This window comes from Anopheles merus, unplaced genomic scaffold (assembly GCF_017562075.2).
Source record: "Anopheles merus strain MAF unplaced genomic scaffold, AmerM5.1 LNR4000260, whole genome shotgun sequence".
NCBI lineage: Eukaryota > Metazoa > Arthropoda > Insecta > Diptera > Culicidae > Anopheles > Anopheles merus.
In genome coordinates, this window is record NW_024427840.1 from 34786 (window position 1) to 57974 (window position 23189).

Consider the following 23189-nt stretch of genomic DNA (forward strand, 5'->3'; position numbering starts at 1 on the left):
ATAGTTTTTATCCTCCCTCTCACTCTCTTCTCTGGCGTTGTGACCTGACAGACTGTTGGGCACTCGTGAGTTTCCAACATTGTCCCCCCAGTGTACCACGGTTGAGGCGGTTGAATTTGTTAGTAGCCCGTAAACGCTGAACGTGTAACCCGCTTGAGCTTATAGCCCGTAAACGCTGAACGTGTAACCCGCTTAAGCTCTATAGCCCGTTACACAAAAACGTCAATCCCGCTTAACAATGGTGCAACCTCTTTTTTCGCCATCGTAGCCTGCGACACTATCAACCGTGGCTACACTTCCTATTATCTGTCAGGTGTTTTGCGTGTATGCGTGTGTGCATTGGTTTGTTTACTGGCTCACTGTTCGATCTGTTGCGTCGTAACCACGCGGTTTTACCCCAATTGCTCTAAGGAAATTGCACATCCGTGCGTGGACCTATCGTACGTTTAATGGACCGTTTTGACGGTGGCTTGACTAACTTGTCCATTCCTATCAGGGTTTACTACCACGATTCCTCCCTTAGGCCAACAATTCCTAGGAATTGTTACACGCCACTACAACTATATCCCCTATTTCTGTCGGCCGCATCGGTTCGGACCGCTCGGTTCTGTGGTGAAGTGTAGGTAAGAACTCTGCTACATTTGTTCTATTCACATCGTTTGCTAACTTCGAATATTTTGCCATCTTCTGTTTTAGAAACCCATCACGCTTGAACGCCTTTTTGTTGTAGGGCAAATTGACGCTGTTGTACCGCCACAAAGGTCCCATTTCGTATCGCTGTCCGTTCGTTTCCCGCTCCAATATCGCCAACGCTCTTTCGTCGTCCCTAGGCCGCAACGGCCGCACTGCTTTGTCCGACGCGGAGTTACAAGAGAGGTCGTGAAACGCGCGGCCCGAGAAGGACCGGTTTGAAGGACTCGGCTTTGCACTCGCAACCGAGCAAGGCCCATAGACAACCCATCCAAGGCGGGTTTTCGAAGCGACCGGTTCTTTGCAGCTTGCATCCACGGTCTTGAGGGTTCGCGTTATGTTGCAGTTGTCTATGCCTATGAGGATGCGGGGCACGGCGTAAGCGTAGGATTCGAACTGGAGACCTCTCAGATGAGTATAGCGTGCAGTCAGTTGTGCTACGTTTACAGATTGTTCCGGAAGGGCAAGCTCTTTGACCGTGTGTACTTCTGATAGTTTGTATATCGCATGTGACATGTTTCTACCCGATATGCGCACCGATAGCCTTACGGAGTCTTGTTCTTCTCTTGTCACGTCTCCCGTCCATTGTAGACACAACGGGTACGGTGTCCCTGTAACTCCAAGCTCCTGTGCTAGTCCGTGCTCCATAAACGTGGAAGTAGAGCCGTCATCTAAAAAGGCGAACGTATCTATTCGCCCCCTGGGCCCGTGCAGCGTAACGGGTACGTATTTTAAAAGCGAAGAGTCTTTCGGTCCTGAATGGGTAAGAACGTTAGCGACACCAGTGTACACGACCCTACCTAAGCCATTTAGATGATCGCGCTGGTGAGGGCTGGCTGGTGTCTGGTCATTCACGTGGAGCAGCTCATGGTGTTGTCTGTTGCATCCGTTCACCGCGCACGGTGCTCTTACGCTGCAACCACCTCTATGGTATCCGAGGCATTTCCGGCATATCCTGCGTTCACTTACAAACGATCTTCTGGCGGCAACCGTTGTCCTTTGGAACTGCTCACACTGGACCAGAGTGGGACAATCCCTGCCGCACAAGGGGCAGACAGTCAACAATTCTGGTGCATTTTGCGATGAAGATGGATCACCAAGATTCTCATCCTGCAATACCGTTGCGTTGCAGTAGGCTAGATGAACCCGCCCAGTACCGATCGGTGGCCGTCGATCGAGTTGCGCTGGCGGGGCACGATGGGGTTGAAACCGTTGAGGCTGGGTGCGGCTGTAATGAGTTGGCGGTTCTGGTTGTTGATGAGTTGAGTCGCTATTTTCCATCACGGACATCACGTCGACAACACCACAGAGATCTTCTGCTAAGTCACCAACCCATTTTCCAAACTCCAACAGCGTCACTTCCGAAAGTTTACTCCTCGTTCTCGCCCAGTCGATGCATAGGACGGGGGGTAGTTTCCTGACTAACTCCTTGAGTAACGCCACGTCGTACATGTACCCTCGTAACCCGGAGGCCGTCATCGCTCCTACCAACCGCTTCACCGCATATCCAAACTCTACGACCGTTGACAACCTTTCAATCTTCGCTGGTGCCATTTTTCTGATCTTCTCGGTCATGGACTCCACAATCAGATCTGGTCTGCCGAAACGCGCCTTTAGGGTCGCCATCACCTCATTCAACCCGTCCGGGAAGGACAAAAGGTGGCCTACCGCTTCGAACGCCGCTCCTCTCAACGCATATTGTAGACGGCCGATGTTTTCGTCATCGGTGTAACCACATGCAGTGTTAGTGCGGTTATACGTGGCTATGAAAAGCGACCACACTTCTGGTTCCCCGGAAAAGACCGGAAGGTCCCGGGGCACCGGTTGACGAGCAGATATCTGGCTCTGACTCAGTGTGCTGGTGTTGAAATGTGGTTGCACATATTCGTGTTGTGGTAGTATCGTGTGAGCCGAATGTGTATGCGAAGTGTACGTCGGGTGTGTCTGTATAGTGTGCGCTGAGTGAGAATGTGTCGCGTGAGGAAGAGTTTGTGTTGCGTGTGGATGCATCCTTTGTGACGGTAGTGTAGCGTAGGTCGACGCAATCGCGGGGCTCGGTTGAGGGAGTTGGGGTTGCTCAGCAGCGGCGCGTTGCCCGAGGTCGTTGCCCCCTGAAATTTGGCCTTGCGTAAGGGCTTTTCCCGCCGGGTATATTCGACGCAAGGATTCCCCGAAACTCTTCACCCACCCAGCAAACTCCGGATAATGTGTCCCCCCAGTGCCGCCGTGGTTGGGATGCTCAGCGATGGCCGCCGAGCCATTTTCGTCTTCTGCATCCCGTAGCATCTGCATCTCGTGCTCAATCTCCTGCAATCGTCGTCTTCGCGATTCGCGAATGTCATCGCGGCCCTGGTTCGCACCGTGGTTTAATGAGTGGAACGGTGAACTTATCCCCTTACTCTGCCCCTCTTTGCGAAGTACCGCAACGTTCGTTGCGGTGGCATCGCTCCTCGGGGTGCTTCCTTCCGTCGTTACAGTGCTCGATGTTCCCGGGGAGGATGGATCGTACCTGGGCCCGCCAGAGACGTTACCGCTTTCCTGCGGCGTTTCCGGACTCGCTGGTAGGTTTTGCGCCACCCGAAGCGTACGACGCATTTTACGTTGGTTTATTTTCCCGTTCCACTATATATCACTTGCGCGCGCGACTTACTGTGCTTTCCGCTCTGCGAAACGAGTTTTCGATCAACTTTATTGGCTTTTTCGTGCGAATGCTAATTTTTTGAAATGTTGAAAAACGCGGTGGATTTTTTAGAGAAAACACTTTATTTACTGTTATGAGGTTAAATCAAAAAATTAGTCCACATGTACCGATTGTCGAATTTCAACTAAAGGCTAGGAGCGGACCAATCCTCCTCCTTATCTCCTAATTTATAGTTTTTATCCTCCCTCTCACTCTCTTCTCTGGCGTTGTGACCTGACAGACTGTTGGGCACTCGTGAGTTTCCAACAGCCTCTTAAAAAATACAACTTGAGCGATTTAAAAATCAAATTGCGCTTGTGAAAAATAGCATCGGTGCGGTGAAGTAACAACTTTTGACAGCTAAACTGAATCTTGTGCTTCTGAAATTGTTTTGCTGACATTCGATTCTGACTTGTAAAACCCTGTAAGACGTAAAACTATGTGAAATAAACAGAGTTCCTAAGTTAATTCCTTTGCATTGTATAACCGCTCTAATTTTATTGTGCATTCTGCAATTATTAAAAAATTAAAATAACGAAAACATACCAAGAGACAAAAATTGGTGACCATGAGACAAAAATTGGTGCCTTCGAGACAAAAATTTATGCGCACTGTCAAAAATTGACGCCTTTGAGACAAAAATTGATGCACGCTGTCAAAAATTGACGCCTACGAGACAAAAATACATGACTTACGGCCAAAATTTGACGGCAACGGCTGTAAAAACCTCATGAAACAAAGAAGGAAAGAATCGTCGTTCGCGTACGGTTCTTTTTGGTGAGCGAACTAGTTCGTTCGCGTTCGGTGAAAAGAATCGTTTTGCCCATGCCTAGTTCACATCATGCGGATTTCGGCGAACGGAGTCCATGCTATGGCCGATAGTGTCATCTCTTGCGCTTCAGGGTATCACATTCAGAACGAAAATTCTCCAATCATCGCAACGGCGGGAGCGTTGAGCTATGGAGGGCTGGAGGAGCGAGTGTGTGTCTCATGCACACAGCGAAATTTTGATCAACACCTCGATGATGGGTGCATTTGGTCATGGGTGGAGGGCGAGTGTGTCGCACGATTGCTTCAAAGTAAGGGCTAGGTGTAGTGAGAGGCACAAAATTGAATTACTCTTTGCTAAGCGGGGAGCGTACAACACAAGAATCTACGACGCAAAACCTCGCGAATTTCGTCCCATACAAACGGGAACGAACGGATTTCTCAATGAAAAGTGAGTGACGTCACTCTCTCATGAGTGCAAATGAGTGCAGATTGGGTATTGCGGCGAATGGATTTCGGCGAACGGAGTCCATGCTCTGGTCGACTGTGTTTAATAAAATCCTTATCATAAAGATAGACGTTTTCTTTCGCAAGCCGTACGCGTAAAAATTAATTTGGAAACCGGCGTTTATTGTAAGTTTTGAAAATATTTTTAATATTATATTTGTAAGTCAATATAACTGTAGTTTGTATTACTCTCCACTTTCTTAATTCACAATTCATTTGTTTCTTAATTTGAACCATCACCTTCGTTTAATAGTAATCATATGCGACTCTTAGTGTTTTCATGGAGTATCAGCATGTGTAATCAATGGTTGTATAATTTTGCTCATATAAATATATATATATATATATATATATATATATATATATATATATATATATATATATATATATATATATATATATATATATATATATATATATATATATAAAATATTTGTGTGTGTGTGTGTGTGTGTGTGTGTGTGTGTGTGTGTGTGTGTGTGTGTGTGTGTGTGTGTGTGTGTGTGTGTGGTGTGTGTGTGTGTGTGTGTGTGTGTGTGTGTGTGTGTGTGTGTGTGTCCAATTTTTTATATAACGCGTATCTTTGAGAATGGTGTACTATAGAATTTGTGTATGTACGGCATTGCATAACCTTATGAAGTAGGTTTATGCTGTTCTGCTAATTGCGATTCCCACATCTGTTCTGTTAATAATCGCTGTTTGTTATTTGCGTTTCAGAGCAACATTATTGTGCTAAGACCATCTTTCATACATGAGCTTGTATAAACTACATAAATATATTGGGATTTGTGTTTTGCTTTTTCTCGTTTCAGCTAGCATTCAATTAGGTACATTTTTGTTCACTAAGGATTTGTTTTATTTTAATTGCTTTGTCAGTAACAAAAACTCACACACACTAATATCTTTTTTTTCGCTAATGCTTTTACATAAGCTTATAACTTTCTAGCTTATGGTTACTTTCATTTATCCAGTGTGCTTCATATTTATAATGTTCAGGAGTCAACAATACTTCATTTTCACCTATGTGGATGAAATCGACAAGAACAGGGCCTTTATTAAAAAAAATGAAATTCACACAAACAAAACCAAAAAACGGTACCAAATCGTAAATATTGCTGTTACATGTTATGTTAACACGAGCAAAACATCACAGTGAAAAATAGTAACAAAAATCAATTCAAAATCAAAACAATTGTAGGTTTATCAATCGCAATGACGAAGCTACTTAATAGAATATTAAAGATTATTGGCATTCAATGTACAATATAAGAGGGAAAAAACAGGGACATCGCATTACGTTGTAGGGTTATCGCATCAACAGGAAATATAACAAAACGTAATTAACAAAATAACACAAGAATAATAATTCACACATCAGTGGCGCTAGTTTTACTGCAGTATCATACACGTGCAGTGCAGAAAAGTAACACCAAAATAATAAACCAAGCAATCTAATCAGCTATTTCAAAACCTTCATTCTCCTACGAGACAAACAAACAGTATCTGTATCTGTAATTCTATTCATATAACATAATTGCACGCATTACAACCTATAAACAACATTTCTTTGAATCACATGAAGTTGGAATGTAATAATAACGTCTGTTGTTGCCACCGTTTTGCCTTAAAAATTGTATTTCTAAATTGTTCACATCTTATCGTGGCTTTTTGTGTGTGTTTTTAATCACTGTTACTTAGCTTGAGTTGAATTATTTTGTTGTTTGGATAGTGTTGTCGAAGACCATTCATTGACGAGAAACATTGAAGATCATTATGTAATGTCTTTTAATGGTCGTTTCCCAGTGATGTACATAAACAGTACGTGTAGAGGAGTTTTTTTGTTTGCAAAAATTATAATTGTAGTTTTTGGGTTGAATTCATCGCCAGCATAATTATACATTATTTTGATGATCTAGCTTGGTAAAATTTTAATTCATTCCGTTTAGTTTATCTCACTTTCAGTTTCTTCTTTCTGGTTCGTTTTAATATCTGCATTGGTATGCATTTTTGTTTGTATGTTGAGGTATTACGGCATGAGCTATTTGGTTTCACTTTAAAGTTTATAATTTACATATGTTCCACTTTCTCGTCAATTACACCGGCACAATTGTATGTACTATCCCGTATGGCTTAGTTTGTTCAGAAGATATAATGAAAAGATTGATCAAAGTTTTGGGTTGTTCTTCTATTTATGTCTGCTATGTATGTAAGGCCTGAATTTGTGTTAAAACATTTCCATATACTATTAATTTTATGCTTTTGCCGCATATATTATTTTCTTGCTTTCTTCTTCCATAATTCCTGGTATATGCTGTATCACATAAGCCTTTATGCCTATTCACTGTTTTCAAACTAAGTTACAACACAACTCTCACGGTCCTATATGTTTTACTATGCATGGCATTCACAACAATAAACTGTTCAGTACACGGTTTGATTAAAAGAAACAATATTAAATTTCTGTTGTTGTCATTAATTTCATTACGCCTAAGTGCATTGTTGTTTCTTCCTATGTCAATTCGAAATACATTTGTCTATCTACGAATTTGTTCACATTACCAACAGAATATTTAATTGCTATTCATTGCCATTCTTCAGATTCGCATGACTATAATTCGCTCTTTGTTTATTTTTGTTTCATTTTGCACTTAATTCCCGTTTGCCTGTTTTGATTTGGTTCAATCTATATGATAGCCTTATAATGTATCCGCGTCAAAATATTTTATTTTGCCCATCTATTTGAATTTTATCTGTCTAAGCTATTGTTGTTGTATGTTGCCTGCGTTTCTTTCAGTTTGGACATTTAACCATTAAAACCTACTTCATCAACCATGTGTTTTGTGAAGCAAGTTATTGTTTTCTTCATAAATAAAATTTGTAAGTATAACATGATTTTATAGCTTGTGTACTAGGCTTTTGTTTCAATTTTTCATTATTTATACATGCTTTTGTTTAAAGGCACCCTTTTTGGTTGATTAATCTGCGTTGTCTATTGATTTTATAGTTATTGCGATGGAAGTTGAAGCTATTGTAGAATTTTACCCAAGATCATGTTTTAATATTTGTGTGTTTTGTATGTCAAAGTACCGGTCATTTATGTTGTCGTTTTTTTCTCTTTCTTTACCGCTACTGTAGCGCACTACATCATATATAATTAATTGAAATTCATATCATTTCTTGTTTCATAAAAAAAAAACACTCAGGTAATGCTGTTGACAGCTTTGTTCGACAGTCTATCAGCTGTTTTCGAAGTTGTTTACTCTTCAGCAAAACTCATTTCGTTTGCAAATGTGTATGTTGACATAAATATGACTTGCAACATGGTGCACAACGGTAACTGTTTTTTAAAGATTGATGGATATAGCTGCCTATTAGATTAAACTGCAAATGCGTGTGTTATTTACAAATTTAACTGTAGAAAAAATGGAAATTTATTCAAATTGATTAATTTTGAATATTTTTAGTGAATAAATTCACAACATTCTAGAATTTTTAATTGAACAGGATTTGGTATGAATGTATTATGTTTTTTTTTTTGTTTCGTGAGAAGAAGAAAGAAGTGCACCAACATGTCTTTTCCGTACATATTCCAACGTACAATTATCAGAGTACTGCTAAATTTTGAATATTTAGGAATGAAACATTCGCCATTTAGATCAGAATTATATCAAGATTTTTGAAAGATATAACTTTTAAGTTGAGATGAATTATTTGTATCAAGCAATAAGAAGACAATTGCTGTTAATGTTTTACTACTGCTTGAGCTGCATTATTTCGAATAGCATTTTTTTTTAATTTAATATCCATATCATATTTATTTGGAACTACTTTGGTGGTACAAGCCTACTAATCGTGCTTCATGGGTAGGTCATGGTGTATTTGCAAATACCAATATTGTTTTAAACTTACAGAGTTTTAGATTGTTTTCCTTTTTGTTTTGCACACTCTTTAGTGAAGTGTTAATTTTGGTTTGTGTTTCAATCTTTTTATAAACCCCTTTGAAGAAACCAAGACGATTTTGAGAGACATTTATCAACTGTACTTTAAATAAAAATCTTGTTTTGTACATAGTCTGGTTATCTACTTCTTTTAGTTCCCCAGTAATTATATCTTCGAAATGAAATTCATGTTTTATTCATAGTTGAGTTTGCAAGCCGTATTCGTCTTTCATCAAGTACATTATATTCGTACCATTTTCATTTTTATTCTTTATCCATGGTGTGATTTTTGGGTAGCCGAATAATTATTTTAAAACATGTAAAATGTTTCAATATGTTAAATTTTTCCGTATTTTTTAGATTTCATTTACAGTGAGTTAAGGTTAAGTTACTGAGGGAGAATACTAAAATAGTTTCACTCTTTTGTTCAGCTTACTATTTAACTATTGGCCTAGTTTTAAGAAAATACCTATTTTCTTCTTTAAACTTGATTTGTTCTCTGAGTTTGTTGTACTTTTTAGAGTTGTCCCAAAATATTACAAAGTGTCGTACTATTTCACGTGGTTTTATTTATTCCAGAATTATTTAAAAACCAAAAACAGCTGTTGTTTTCCTTTGAACTTTGATGAGCATGAATATTTTTTAAGAAATACTTTGAAACACTGAACCACGAGCAAGTTGTTTTTTATGACGTTGTATTGTTTCTCTAAATGCTTTTTCTGATGTTTTATTCGATACAAAACAAAAATACAGATTTTAGTACAACTATTTTTGTTTTTGATAAAGTATACATAAGAATTTCGTACACAGCTGCACAAGAATAGTATACCATGAAATTACCTCGATAAGTTTTTGAACAATGAAATGAATTACATGAAATGAATGAATGAAATGTTGCAGCATGGTTTGCAAATTTGTCTATGGTCGATATAGCTGGATAGTTTTGGGTCAATAATTCACATTTCACATTCACAACAAGCAGGTTGTTAAGTGTTTTGTTTCGATGCCAGTTTGATATTTCTATATCACTATATTCTAGTGAAGGTAGGTGCTGAGTAGTTGAACCAATATAGTCTAAAACAAGTTTGAGGGAGTGATGAGATGAATTTTTGCTTTAGAAGTCGTCCTTTGTTTATTCAACATGCAGCTATAAAAATACGAAAATAACACTTCTTGGATTACTTAATTTGTTTTAGATCTTTATCTACAGAGGAAAAATATGTATCATTCATTTTACCTCTGTTTCTGCTATACTTCTTCTATAAGTTACGTTTTATAATAACAACAAGATTTTATATAAATATAATTATATTTTTGTCCTGTTTAGTTGCTCATATAATCCACAATTTCAATTGTGGTATAACAACACTGTTCTATTGTAAAGTTTGAACAATATTTCTGTAACATATTTCATTTCCTGATTTCAGCTATCCTAGTTTCTTACATAATAATGGGAGTCAAGAACCAATCAATTTCTAGAACCAAAAAGTGAACCATTTATTTTTAAGCAGGTTTGCATAAATGTTGAACGAAAACTATTTGAAGCAAATTACAGATTATAACAGACAAGAAAAAAACGACAAAGCAGAACACACAAACCATACTACAACAGTAACAAAAAAAAGCAAAATATAAATTTCATCTGTAATATCACACATGCACCCACACACACACACACACTCACACACACACACACACACACTCACACACACACACACACACACACACACACACACACACACACACACACAAGCGCGCGCGCGCACGCACGCACGCACAAATATGTACAATCCACATCCATTCGTACACATCTTACACACCTGTATACTACACCTTCTTCAGCCCGCATTAGGATAAAGGAATCATACTTTATACAAACACTTAGTTAATATCCTTTAAGAGGTTTTATGCAGAACCGACCATTAAAAGACTAATTGTATTACATTGTATCGTGTTGAATGTTTTGCTTTTATAATCATGGTGATGCTTGAATGGGGATCATACATATTACAGGGTTTCACACTTTATCTCAAGACCGCGGGACCCCTTCCCGAATCTGTCTTAGCCAAAGCCAAGATTGCGGTATGATGCTTGAAAACGTTGATGATACCTGAAATCATTGATGATACCTGAATTCATCGGATGCAATGCTGAATCTGCGGCACATTTCTCGAACAAACTGGTCCGCGCTGAGGACATGCGGTCGAATATTTTTTTACACGTATAACCTTTGTGTACATCAGTGTATTAGAAATACCCAATTATCCTTTTCGTATTTTTACCAAAAAAAAACAATTTAATAAAATGAGTGAATGCATACTTGTTTATGTAAAATATTTTAAAAGTGTTAATAAAATAGTTTCAACTGTTTAAATACTCTTTTTTAGTAATAAACGGAAAAAATAATGGGTGTTTTCAGTACACTGATGTACACAAAGGTTATACGTGTAAAAAAATATTCGATCGCATGTCCTCGGCGCGGAACAGTGTGTTCGAGAAATGTGCCGCAGATTCAGCATTGCATCCGATGAATTCAGGTATCATCAATGATTTCAGGTATCATCAACGTTTTCAAGCATCATACCGCAGTCTTGGCATTAGCTAAGACAGATTCGTGAAGGAGTCCCGCGGTCTTGAGATAAAGTGTGAAACCCTGTAACATGGGTTTGAAAAAAATAACAATAGCAAAGAAAACATTTTCAACAAAACATTGTTTTTAACCTCTAACATCTTAACAAACAAAACCGAAAACCTACATGTAAGGATTTGTGACGCCAGGAAAAGGATATTTCTTAAGTAAAAATTGTAATCTACTTTGAATTTTTGTTTTTTTTTCATTCACAGTGAAATCGGGTTCGCCACGGTGGTACTAACATTTATAAATGATTATTTCCTGAATTGAATTATTTACTGTTCCAGGGTCAGAATAATTATTGTGCAATTTATTCAAATATCGAAGTTTTCAGCTATTACGTACTCTGATTTAACTCCTCGCAGGGGTTATCCATTCTACTTGATCAGCTTCATGATTCGAAGAATGTTAAAGAATCTGAATTTTAAAAATAAAATACGAATCACTGCAGTTGGTTTACTGGTGTTGCAAACTTCCTAGTAACCATCAAAATATGGCTACATTTCTGGCCCGATAGTAATTTAGGCGTTGTGATTTTGAGTCACTGGATATTGCAAAATCAACTGCAGTGTTGTATATATAACAGTTACATAACCGATAGTCGGGCTCCGCTAACAGACATAACGGATTCAATCGCCTGTTGCTGTTTCTCGTTCCACTCACTATCGTTTTTCTGCTTCATATAATTTGTGCTTTGGCTATAATCTGTATGTTTCTGAGTCTCGATGCAGTGCGATGCTATTTTGAATAAGAAAATAATGAGTCCTTGGAGACTTCCACTAAGCATTTTTTTCATGCATTTCATGTATGGTCTACTATCCATTCTGATTTCAATATCTATCCTCTCATTACACCGTACAGGATGTTCAAATTACACATCAATTTCCCTATTTGCTTTCAATTTTGCTATTTCCTTTTAAAGGCTACTGGACGGACTGTAAATCTGCCAAATTTTACCTACTAGAATAACGGTAACAATGCTTGTTGCCATCGCTATGTGTCGTAGGCACGTGTTCGTTTTACTATTGGTTCGTTTACCCATTGCTTGTATCATTCTGAAACCTGAAGAAGTGTGGACTACAGAACGCAGCCACACAGCCGTAATATGTGTAGTACGGCACTACTAATGGTACAACAAACAAAGGTACGCTGGACGATTCTTGTACAATGGTAGTAGATCCTAGTGATGCATTTCCGACCGTTTCAAGGCGATCTTGGAAGGGAAGCCGTTATCCAGGTTTCTTAATCAAGGTAGCCCTCGACACTTTACGGCGATTCGTGAGATTAACGATAGTTCAATGATAAGTAAGCGATCAGAAAAAGAGAAACATCACCAGTAAACTGTTTCTCTTTCCCTCGCTTAACATCATTGATGACTTTTACTGAGTAAGTGTGAGTTGAAGTCGTACACATTGTTCATTTGCTCTCCACAAATATTGCACTTCCATGGGTTGCTTTCACTGTGACATCCTTTGTGCAGAAAATAAAGTGTTTGATCTGGAAACTCGATGCCACAAAAGATACACTGTAAGTTTCGTGTCGATTTGGTGGTCAGGGATAGTAGCAGGTCAGTTTCCTGTCCGGTGGAGGTGATGGTGCCATTTGAGGTAGTTGCGGCAGCAATAGCGGCTATACTGCTGCTGCTACTAGAGCTACTGCTGGAGCTGCTACTTGAGCTGCTCGAGCTGTTGCTTCCATTGCCACTATCCTGAGTAGCTCCAGGAGTAACAGTATTTGAACTATTTGGAATGGGACTACTAGTCGGAATGGGTGAACTACTGGCCAGTATTCCGTTCCTGGTTGCACGAGTTGTGGCACGTGCCGAGATTCTTCGCTTTAGGTCTTCTCGCAATAATGACTTCAATGGTGATACCTGAAACGGATAGTTATGTTTCATTAAGAAATCTGTATTTTTTATATTATTTCTTGCCAATCTACGTCTATATAAAGTGGCTCCCTTAATTGATAGTTTCACCCATTTTTCTCACATTTTTTTTTGTTTTCATATAACGTGGCCAGTTCTCAGGTTAAACTTTAAATTGTGATGCCATTCATCAAGTAATCTTTCAGAGTAAATATAGTTTTTGAAATAGAACATTATCAAATTTTGTAATTTATTAGACAAAGTTTACAAAAACATCGTAATTGAAATATTAAATAATTAATCACATTTGAGGACATACATTAATTTGCAAGAGCAATAAGGACCTGCCGATCTTATATATAAATAATGAAAAAAGTCATATAAAGATTAGTCAATATTAGCTCTTTAAAAGACAAAAACATACAAAGATGACAGACAAAGACAAAGGAAATGAATGGCATTGTCCAAAAAACTTATCTAAAAGTTACAACATCTGGAATGTCAATGTGAGCCACATCCCAATCCAAGTAACATTTGCTCGAAATTGTTTATCCATATCTGCTCGATTAGTACTCGATACGCCTGAAATTGTGGATTTGTGTGTGATAAAGTGTGTTGAAAGCGCAAAGATTTGGCGTGTTCGTAAATTAGACTTTCTTCTATCGATGGACTATGCCGTCGAGCTCATTTTACATTCGTAGGTTTGATTGTTCATGAAAAACAAAATCTTATTTTGTGGGTGATTTACGAACACGCCACATCTTAGCGCTTTCAACACACTTTATCACACACAAATCCACAATTTCAGGCGTATCGAATACTAATCGAGCAGATATGGAAAAAAAACATTATCGAGCAAATGTCACTTGGGATCGTATCTTACACTTGGCCTGTACACGTATCAAAGAAACCTCAAACTGATATTTAATAAAAATGCTGTACCTTGATTAATGATGTCAAACTAGACGAAGGAGTTACACATTCCGATGAATGACTGATATTCGAAGAGGGTGGTTCGGCGCTACTACTGCTTCTTGGTTTAATATCGTTGTACTCATCGTTCGTTGTTGGTTCCTAAAACACCAAATTATAGAATAACATTAGTGCAACCTTACATTGTTTTCCCGAAAAATTGTAAAGATTTGATATTTTTCATATGCTAAAAGCTATTTTTCATAACAACATGGTTTCATGGTTTTTACTATCGGCAGGACATTTTTCTGATTTAAGAAAATATGCGTATAATGAATAAAATCGTAGCAAGTTTTTAAAGGAAATCCATTTTTCATTAGATTAGTGATTTGATTTTTCATATGATTTTGATAAGTGTATTCATGTTTCATTGCAACATAGTTTCAAAATTTGCGTACAAAAAAATAAATCAAAACACGTTTTTAAGGAAACTTAATTTTTCATTAGATTAGTGATCCTATGTGATCAATATACAGCCAAGATCCTATCTGAAGAGGGAATACAGCAATATAGAAAGAAGGCTGTAGTAGCTAGTCCAGCCAGGGGACATCCGCTTGTTTTACAGGAGGTTGAGGGCCGCACGGAGCGGGTTTGCTCCTAATACCGCAATGTGCCGGGATGTGGAAGAAAATCGGAAATGAGCGGGAGGTGGTCGTAAGGTGGAAGTGTTACTTCGAAGGACCCCTAAATGGAACAGAGGCAGGAGAGATTCGCGTAAGTGGCAGAACAAGGCAACCGTAGCAACAGCAGCATAGCAGTTACAACAGCGACGGCATTGACTAAGAAGACAAGGTGCATGGCGGAAGCACTCTGGATGAGATTACCAGCGCCATGAAGCAGCTTAAAAGCAATAAATCTGATGGCAGTGTTGAGTTAGCGACTGAACTCTGTGAGCAGGAGGAATTACCGGAGAAGTGGAAGCTTGATATCATTCATCCAGTCTACAAAAAGCGCGACGGATCCACCACCAACCAAATTTTCACTCTGCGGTAGATCCTCCAGAAGTACCGAGAGCGCCAGATCTCTATGCACTACCAGTTCATTGACTTCAAGGCGGCCTACGACACCATAGAACGGAACGAGCTATGGAACATCATGCAGAGGTACCACTTCCCTGGGAAGTTGATTTCGCTGTTAGAGGCCACAATAAACGGGGTGCAGTACAAGATCCGACCAGCCGCGAAGGTAGCTGGTGCCAGGGTCCGCCGTGAAGAAGAGCAGCAATGCGAACTAAGCCTCGCTTCACTAACACCGCCAGGAACTCCGCCTTTGAGATCCCTTTGGCAAAAGTTCGCGCTTCACAGCGACTGTCTTCCAGCTAGTTTCCCCAGGCTTTTGGGGGGGCTATGCAGATGGAAGGGGAACCTTTGCCGCAGAAACTCTCAAGAGGAGAAGCTCAAGGAGTAGACAGTGAGCGAGCAGAGATCGGATTCGACTTCGCCTATCTGCCTACTGGTGTCCGCCGAGGATTACCACTGGAGGGGTCCAATGGCGGATCAATAAGCATTCAAAGATTATATCGTTTCTGGAGTGAAATAATATATTGCGTTTCGTTTCTCTTGCTTAGCTCATTCGGTTTATTTTCAGTTAGGAAAGGGATGATTTTACAACGTGTATCTTAAGCGCTGGATAACATCTTTTTCTAGGAAAAATATCCTTGATAGGGTGAGATGAAAAATATATCACTAGGCGATCCTCTAATACCGCACCCTGGACACCTATCCCTGACACTAAATATTATTTCTAATTCCGTGTAGTGCGTACTAGGTTTTATTCCGTATTCCTGCCCGTAGTTGAAAATGTCCTGACGAGGACGAAGGGAAAAATATTATTTCGAAGATGCACTAATTAGTACGCTCGGATACTAAGCGCTTAGAGCCCTACAGTCTATTCTATTTCGCGCTACTACCACAACCACAAACTAGTAGCGTGCTCACTCACTTACGCCTCGGAGCCTAGGTGCTTAGAAACGTACAGGATGCTAACATCCACCAATCCACTTATGTGTTGCCGCCTATCGTTCGCGCTACTACCACCATCACATACACAACGCGTTCACTAGCTTGAGCTCTCATCTAATACAGGGTTTCCAAAGGTTCTCATAGTTGTGGGACACTTCCTTGACTCTTTCTTATGCGAAGTGAACTTCATTGGATGGAAATTGGACTCTACGGCACCTTTTTTTGGACAGCTCCTATTGTAAATTCCTATTGGATTTGTCCAACAAGGGTGCTATAGAGTCCAATTCCCATTACATTAAGTTCAGTTGACGTAAGAAGGAGTCAATAAAGTGTCCCACAGTTATGAGAACTCCTGGAAAACCCTGTAGGCCTAAGCGACAACATCCGTAGCACGATCCTCTACCGATCTCTCCAATTTGTTGGCTTCGCTGATGACATCTATATCATCGGAAGGGCAACAGCGAAGGTGTGTGAGACGTACACCCGACTCAAACGCGAAGCAGCAAGAATTGGATTGAGAATCAATGCGACAAAGACACAGTACCTGCTTGCCAGAAGTTCAGCCCGTGATAGGGCCCATCTGGAAGGCAGTGTATTAATTGACGGCGACAATCTATCGTTACTTCGGACAACGATTTTAGCAGCAAAATCCGGAGCCGTCCTGAGATCCACAAGACTTTGAGACTACACGAAATGTGAGATATATTGTTCATTGATCCGCTCTGTGGTCCTCTATGAACACGAGTCTTCGACCATTCGAGCGGAGGATGCAAACGATCTGGACATGTTTGAGTGATGCATCCTCCGCACCATCTTTGGCGGTATGTTCGAGCATGGAGTTTGGAGAAGATGGATGAACCACCAGCTTGCTGAGCTGTATGGCGAACCGAGCATACTAATGGAGGCGAAGGGTGCCAGGATATGTTGGCTGGGGTATGTTATGAGGATTTCTCCCAAGGATGAGTATATGCAGATGTATGAGAGTGAGGAATATTAGGATTTCCTTCAAGCGGAGAATCATCGATTAAAATTTCATAAAATGGAATAGGCCATAACTAGAATATTCGTATCTTCAAAAGTAAGAATCGAAACAACGATTATTCATCCCCTAATTAGCTGTAGCTGAACATTATTTCTGCTATGTTTAAAAAAAACACACATATATATATCTACCAACTCAAGATGTGGTATCCAAAATGGCATGTAGTGTTTGTGGGAAGAATCAAAATACTCGTGTTAACCCTCTAAAGGCCGGGGTATATTGTCCGCAGTGGCGGATTTTCCTATAAGCGGACTGAGCGGGCGCGGGGGGCCCGGCCTAAAGGGGGCCCCGAGCTAAACCTCCACATGTTAGTTCACTTTTATAAGCGATTGATTTTTTATTATTTATGCATAAATGGACGGAAAACTAAATCATTCTCAAAGTAGTACATTCTTACAAGTAAGTGTGTGGAATGTGTTGATAACGTTTATAGCAATTAAAAGTTGTTACGAACTTTGGAGATAATTTTTGAAGGCCAAAACATATTTTACATACTTTTGCTCTCTTCCATATTAAAAACAATAAATCATCTCCTGATCTACTGAAGGACGAAAAGACTAAAAATACGTGCAGGATAATCATTGTCGGACGCTTGGATTTCAGGCACATTTTATTTATCTGTGAAACAGGAAATCACACAAGTTTTGTTTAGTGGCTCATGTACATGAATGAGCAAACAAATGTATTGCAAACACTGCTCTAAAAATACAAAAGTATAAGAAGTAAAATTCAGATTTTTTGTCAGGTTTTCCAGATATGCCATTATCTAGATATGCCTAGATCTGTACTGAAATTCGAAAAGTCTGGAGTTTTTATAACTACAGTTTATCATTTCATTGTTCATTGATTCATTTCAATATAAAAGACTCTTAGCTTAGTAAAACGACCTTATGCGTTCTTGTGTTGAAAAACTACTACATATAATGAAATGCTTCTTTACACCAAATACTAGTAACACTAGTATAGCTTGTATGTGAATATAGTTTTTATTTTTGCACTACCAGAAATAACGATGATGCACATCCTAAAAATATGCAAAATATGTTAGCTTGAATACACGAAGGCTATAGATGCTATTTGGGCCGGTCTGGTGGTACAGTCGTCAAATCGTACGACGTAACAACATGCCCGTCATGGGTTCAAGTCCCGAATAGACCGTGCCTCCATACGTAGGATTGACTATCCTGCTATGGGGGGAAATCAATTAATTACTGAAAGCCAAAGCCCACAAGTGGTACAGACAGGCCTTGACTGACAACGGTTGTTGAGCCGAAGAAGAAGGACAGTTCTATAAAACTCGTATATCGCCTTTACACACGACGACACACGAAGTACTCAACTCAACATTTTAGCACTACATCGGCAAATGTTGGCTAGCTGTATGGCCATTTTGATAAGGAAAAAATACTTTAATCTTACAGTCGACCTCAAACAATACCAGCCATTTTAAAGAGCTTGGTTTCTTGAGATTTTTGCAGAAGTTATATAGTTAAATTTAGTTAAAGTGTAGCTAAAGTGTAGTTAAAGTTAAAGTGCTGTTAAAGAGTACCCCATCAATGAAATGAAGAAAGTGGTATTCCAATGAATGGTTTCCGAACTTCCTAGAAACCCTCAAAGTCAGAAAATAGGTGAAAATGTGGGGAAACCGACGTTGGGGTGTCCGCAAGAAACAACTACTAAAACACATGCTACATGCCATACTCGCGAATACCTTCCCAAACAAGCAACAATCTGTAACTTACTTTACACTACGTTAATCGAACTATAAAGACTGAATGTTGAAACTTTCTTACTCAGTGTATAAATATGAATATACCCGTTTATCTTATCTTATAATCTACAACCTATTTATGCTACATTCAAATAACTGCCAAAGTTCTTCGCGGGCCGGATTGAAAGCCTTCGGCAGGCGGGCCGTATGTTTGACATGTCTAGTACTTTAGGAAAATGAGTGTTGGGACGTACGACGCCGCTACGAACGGATTCAATAATACCAGCCAATATGTCTTTTGGAATTTAAATGCAACTGTAATTCTTTTCAAAAATTGTTTGTACGCAATGCATTGTAATACCTAACTTAAAAAAAAATCAAAATATTTGAAATTATTTTGCATAACTCTTTAACCGGGTCAAATTAACTAGTTTCATAAAAATGCGGTAAATTTATATTCTGTATGGGATTTTTTGTGTACTGATTAAAATCAATGGCTATTAGATTCCGGTCTGTAGACTCAGATTGTTGGCGTTTCTTTTAAACCAGACATAGAGTAACTGTACCAGTTTTCGGCATTAAAAACTGGTGTGTTTACATTAACCCTCTCAAATCTTTCGAAGCTGAGCTACTGGATACCCGCTCCGTTTCTGTTATGGGCAGCCGTGCCGATCCCTAGACTTTCCGTGGTAGTTGTGCTACCACTGGTCAATGTTTAAGGGACGACAGTGTTTCACGCACACTGTCGTACGCACACTAAGGGCGGTGGCAACGCTCATCGGATGCGATTTTATCGGACGAGATTTATATGGGATTTGACAGACAACGTCGGACGTGCGATTTCGTCGTCCGACGTTATCTGTCAAATCCCATATAAATTTTGTCCGATAAAATCGCATCCGATCAGCGTTGCCACCGCCCTAAGCGCGGGCCGCTTACTGTGTGTCGTGCGCTCGAACAAGAGAGGTATTGCGAGCAGCCGGTCGAGCAGGGCTCCCAGCAGGGGCACGGTCCGGCTGGCGCGCGGCCGAGCATTTTAATGTGTAATTGTCTTGTTAGTTATCTTTGTTATTGTGTTTATATTAGTGTTCAATAAAAGTACCTGAGTGGCAAGTAACAAAGACACAACAGTGGCAAGAAATAAAGACACAACAGTTACGAAACCCCATCCATCGAACCCATCATACCCTCAACTTCTTATAATTTTGACAGGAGTTTGATGGGTTTGCTACTGGCAAAAACGCGTTGAAAATTGTCTTGACACAAATTTTTAAATAGAGATATGCTCATTTGTTACCCATATACGAAGATTCACATAATTTACTTGCATATTTTTCAAAATATCAAACAAAATGTGCAGAGTTCAACAATTTTCGGCAGATTTGCTGTCAGCCAATAGTTTGGCAAGTTTCGTCATTAAAAGAACCAGAATAGTAAACCATTGAAAGATTCTATGGTTGCAGCGTTTATCTAGCCCGCTTGGAATTTAAAAATCACGAAAAACAAGTAATTATTCATTTAAAGTGAATAAATACCGAAAATTGGTACACGGTAAATGTTGATTTTTGACTGTTCAATGCTGTGGGCTCCTGTCGAAACTCGTAACAGTAACACATTTTTTATTTCTGAATATTAATTTAAAACTTGATCAAAACACTTCAATTTGTACATCGACACAGTATACGACATTTTGTTTATCAAATATCACTACAATTAATCAAATAACTTGAGAGAAAAATGATAATTTGTGAGCCAGTTGTGAGTCCAGCTTTATAGCCGTCTTTTTCTTCAATGTCTACTTCGTTTGTAACTCTCATCAAAGTTGTTGTAAAAACTGACATCCAAACGACCAAAATGGACAACATAAAATTAATAATTGAAGTACTTTTCAACACTTATCTTAGGAAAGTGAGAGTGTTAAAAAGTTTCAAACATTTCTGTCAACTTATTTGCATTGTTATAACATTTTCTGAGCCGTATTTGTGTTGCTGAAAATAGGAGCACAGCCTGCCTAAAATAGGAACAAACTGCCGAAAATAGAAACAAAACCAGTGATTGCATTTTCACGAATATCTCTAAAAAGTTCTTTTTTAATCGGCAAATAAAAAATAGCACAACATAATGCGATATATTATCGTTTAAAATTACGTTACTGTGCAGGTGCAAGGAAAAAGTGTGTATTTTGGTATTTAAGCTTTATTTTGGGATCCTTGCGCATGAAATAAAATCCATCGAAGGGGTTGAAGTTGATAAAATTGCAATTTTCTAATTCATGTTTTGCGTGATGGAAGGAGAAAGATTCGTCATTAACAACTACAGAAGTGTTACGGTGTTGACTATCGTCTTTGAAGTATACTCCCTGATACTGTAACATCGACTTGTTGCTCAAGTCGAAGAGATAGTCTGAAACTATCCGGCCAAACTGATAAGGCTAGTTAGAATGACTATGACCAACGTCACTTGCCAAGGGAAGGGGAATGGAAATTCGCAGTGCCTTTTGTTACCACCAATGATCCTCGCTAAGGAGGCGAGCAACCCGACGTTAAATAAAACGGCCACGTGAGCGCAGGACCAGTCGAAACGGACCTAACGATACCGATCCTACATAATGCCCCAGGACAACAATCAAAATGGACTCATGGAACGTACGCAGTCTTAGCACCGACAAACCGACGTGACACTTCGAACAAAATAAGCTTCAAAAGTTGTCTCCTTATTTCAAATGAAAATACGTTAAACACTAGCGCCATCTCTATAATGATTCGCTTACTACACTGACACAGAGAAGAAACTGCTAAACCCCCTTTTTGTTTTTCTTCGCAAATTCCAATGCGTATTGTTTTATGTACTTCTCACATCTTTTGTATTGATTGAGAAACTTATAAAATGATTTTCCTGGGTGTTTTGTGCAATAATTCTCACAAAATCTTGCCTCACACTTCCTTCGCCATTTGTATTTAGAAAAGTTGTTTGCATCGAAGCAGCAGTGAACAGAGCTTACTTTGACAGAAGTGTTCGCCTCACTGGTAAATGACAGTACTTTCGTGTGGGACACTTTTGTAACACCAGTGTCACGTCGGTTTGTCGGTGCTCTTAGCAAACGCAACGGTGTGCACATCAAGCGTAGTAAGCATTGCTACAAAATTTACTACAGCTGCCACGACCGCCACCGCGTCCTCGGAACGGGTTTCACCGTAGGTCCCCGGCTGAAATCCGTAATCATAGATTTCAAGGCTATAAACGATAGGCTATGCACCCTGCGCATGCGAGGCAAATTCTGTAATATAAGCTTCATAAACGTTCACGCTCCTACCGAAGAGAAAGAGGAAGAGGAGAAGGACCTGTTTTACGGCCGCCTCGCTAGAACTACAGATGCGTGCCCCAGGCATGACCTCATAATCATCCTGGGGGACTTCAACGCAAAAGTCGGTAGGGAGCCAATGTAACGCCAATACACTGGCAGTCACAGTCTGCATGAACACAGTAACAATAATGATAGTAGATTATCCAGTTCGCCGCAGCGAGCAATCTGGTAGTAGGAAGCACCAAATGTGCGCGGAGGGACATCCAAAAAATAACGTGGGCGCACCTGCATGGAGAATCTTTCAACCAGATCGACCACGTGTTCATAAGCCGGCATGGCGTGTTCATGGCAATCGAGTCTGTTAAATATTAGAACATATTGAGGAGCCAATATCGATTCCGATCACTACTTGGTTGGCTTAGTGATACGTTGTAGAATCGCCCGCCCCCGTGCACAATGGGGGCGGAGAAAACACGTCTTCACCATGCGGCAGATATTGAAGAAGATGGCCGAATACAGACACAACACATACCATCTCTTCATTGATTTCAAAGCCGCATAAGATAGCATAGCCAGGGTGAAACTGTATAACGCTATGAGCTCTTTTGGAATCCCGGCCAAACTGATAAGGCTAGTTAGAATGACTATGACCAACGTCACTTGCCACGTGAGGGTGGATGGAAAACTCTTAGGACCTTTTGCTACCACCAAAGGTCTGCGCCATTGGGACGGGCTTGCCTGTCTCCTATTCAACCTGGCGCTAGAGAGGGCCATCCGCGATTCGAGGGTGGAGACTACGGGAACTATCTTATAAGTCAACCCAGATCCTGGCATATAGACATCATTGGTCTGCGGTAGGCAGAAGCCTACCAAGGGATCGAACAGGCGGCAGAGAACCTCAGATTGCAGATAAACGAGGCAAAGACCGAACTGATGGTGGAAACATCAGCGGGCCTGCCAATAAATAATCAGAATCTACGTAGGCGTGATGTACAGATAGATGAACGCACTTTTGAAGTCGTCGTCCCAAATTACCTATCTGGGGTCAAAGGTCAGCAACGACAATAGCATGGAAGCTGAGTTGCGCGCAAGGATGCTGGCTGCCAACCGGTTATTCTAC

General features: G+C 39.9%; 1 protein-coding gene and 1 long non-coding RNA gene across 3 annotated transcripts; one reads left to right on the forward strand and one right to left on the reverse strand.

Annotated features, from left to right (window-relative positions):
- The first annotated feature begins 294 nt into the window (after positions 1 to 294).
- Positions 295 to 3722, forward strand: LOC121601990. Of its 2 annotated transcripts, XR_006006242.1 has the most exons (4): positions 295 to 440; positions 497 to 623; positions 697 to 1168; positions 1282 to 3722. It is a non-coding gene; the product is annotated as an uncharacterized LOC121601990 (long non-coding RNA). The 2 variants fall into 2 exon arrangements; XR_006006241.1 differs by having other exon boundaries at positions 697 to 3722.
- A 7764-nt stretch (positions 3723 to 11486) lies between these two features.
- Positions 11487 to 20558, reverse strand: LOC121601988 (putative protein TPRXL). The gene is made up of 3 exons (XM_041930774.1): positions 20301 to 20558; positions 14022 to 14153; positions 11487 to 13088 (listed from the first exon to the last, which is right to left on the reverse strand). The coding sequence occupies exons 1-3, from the start codon at positions 20379 to 20381 to the stop codon at positions 12582 to 12584; spliced, it is 720 nt and encodes a 239-aa protein (XP_041786708.1). The 5' UTR covers positions 20382 to 20558; the 3' UTR covers positions 11487 to 12581.
- Positions 20559 to 23189: the final 2631 nt, after the last annotated feature.

Excerpts from the sequence above, each read along its gene's own strand:
- LOC121601988 (XM_041930774.1), bottom strand. The coding sequence starts at position 20,381 with ATGTGTTACTGTTACGAGTTTCGACAGGAGCCCACAGCATTGAACAGT. Across the intron at positions 14,154-20,300 it reads TTACCGTGTACCAATTTTCG|GAACCAACAACGAACGATGA; the intron begins GTATTTATTCAC and ends TTGGTGTTTTAG. Across the intron at positions 13,089-14,021 it reads GTTTGACATCATTAATCAAG|GTATCACCATTGAAGTCATT; the intron begins GTACAGCATTTT and ends TATCCGTTTCAG.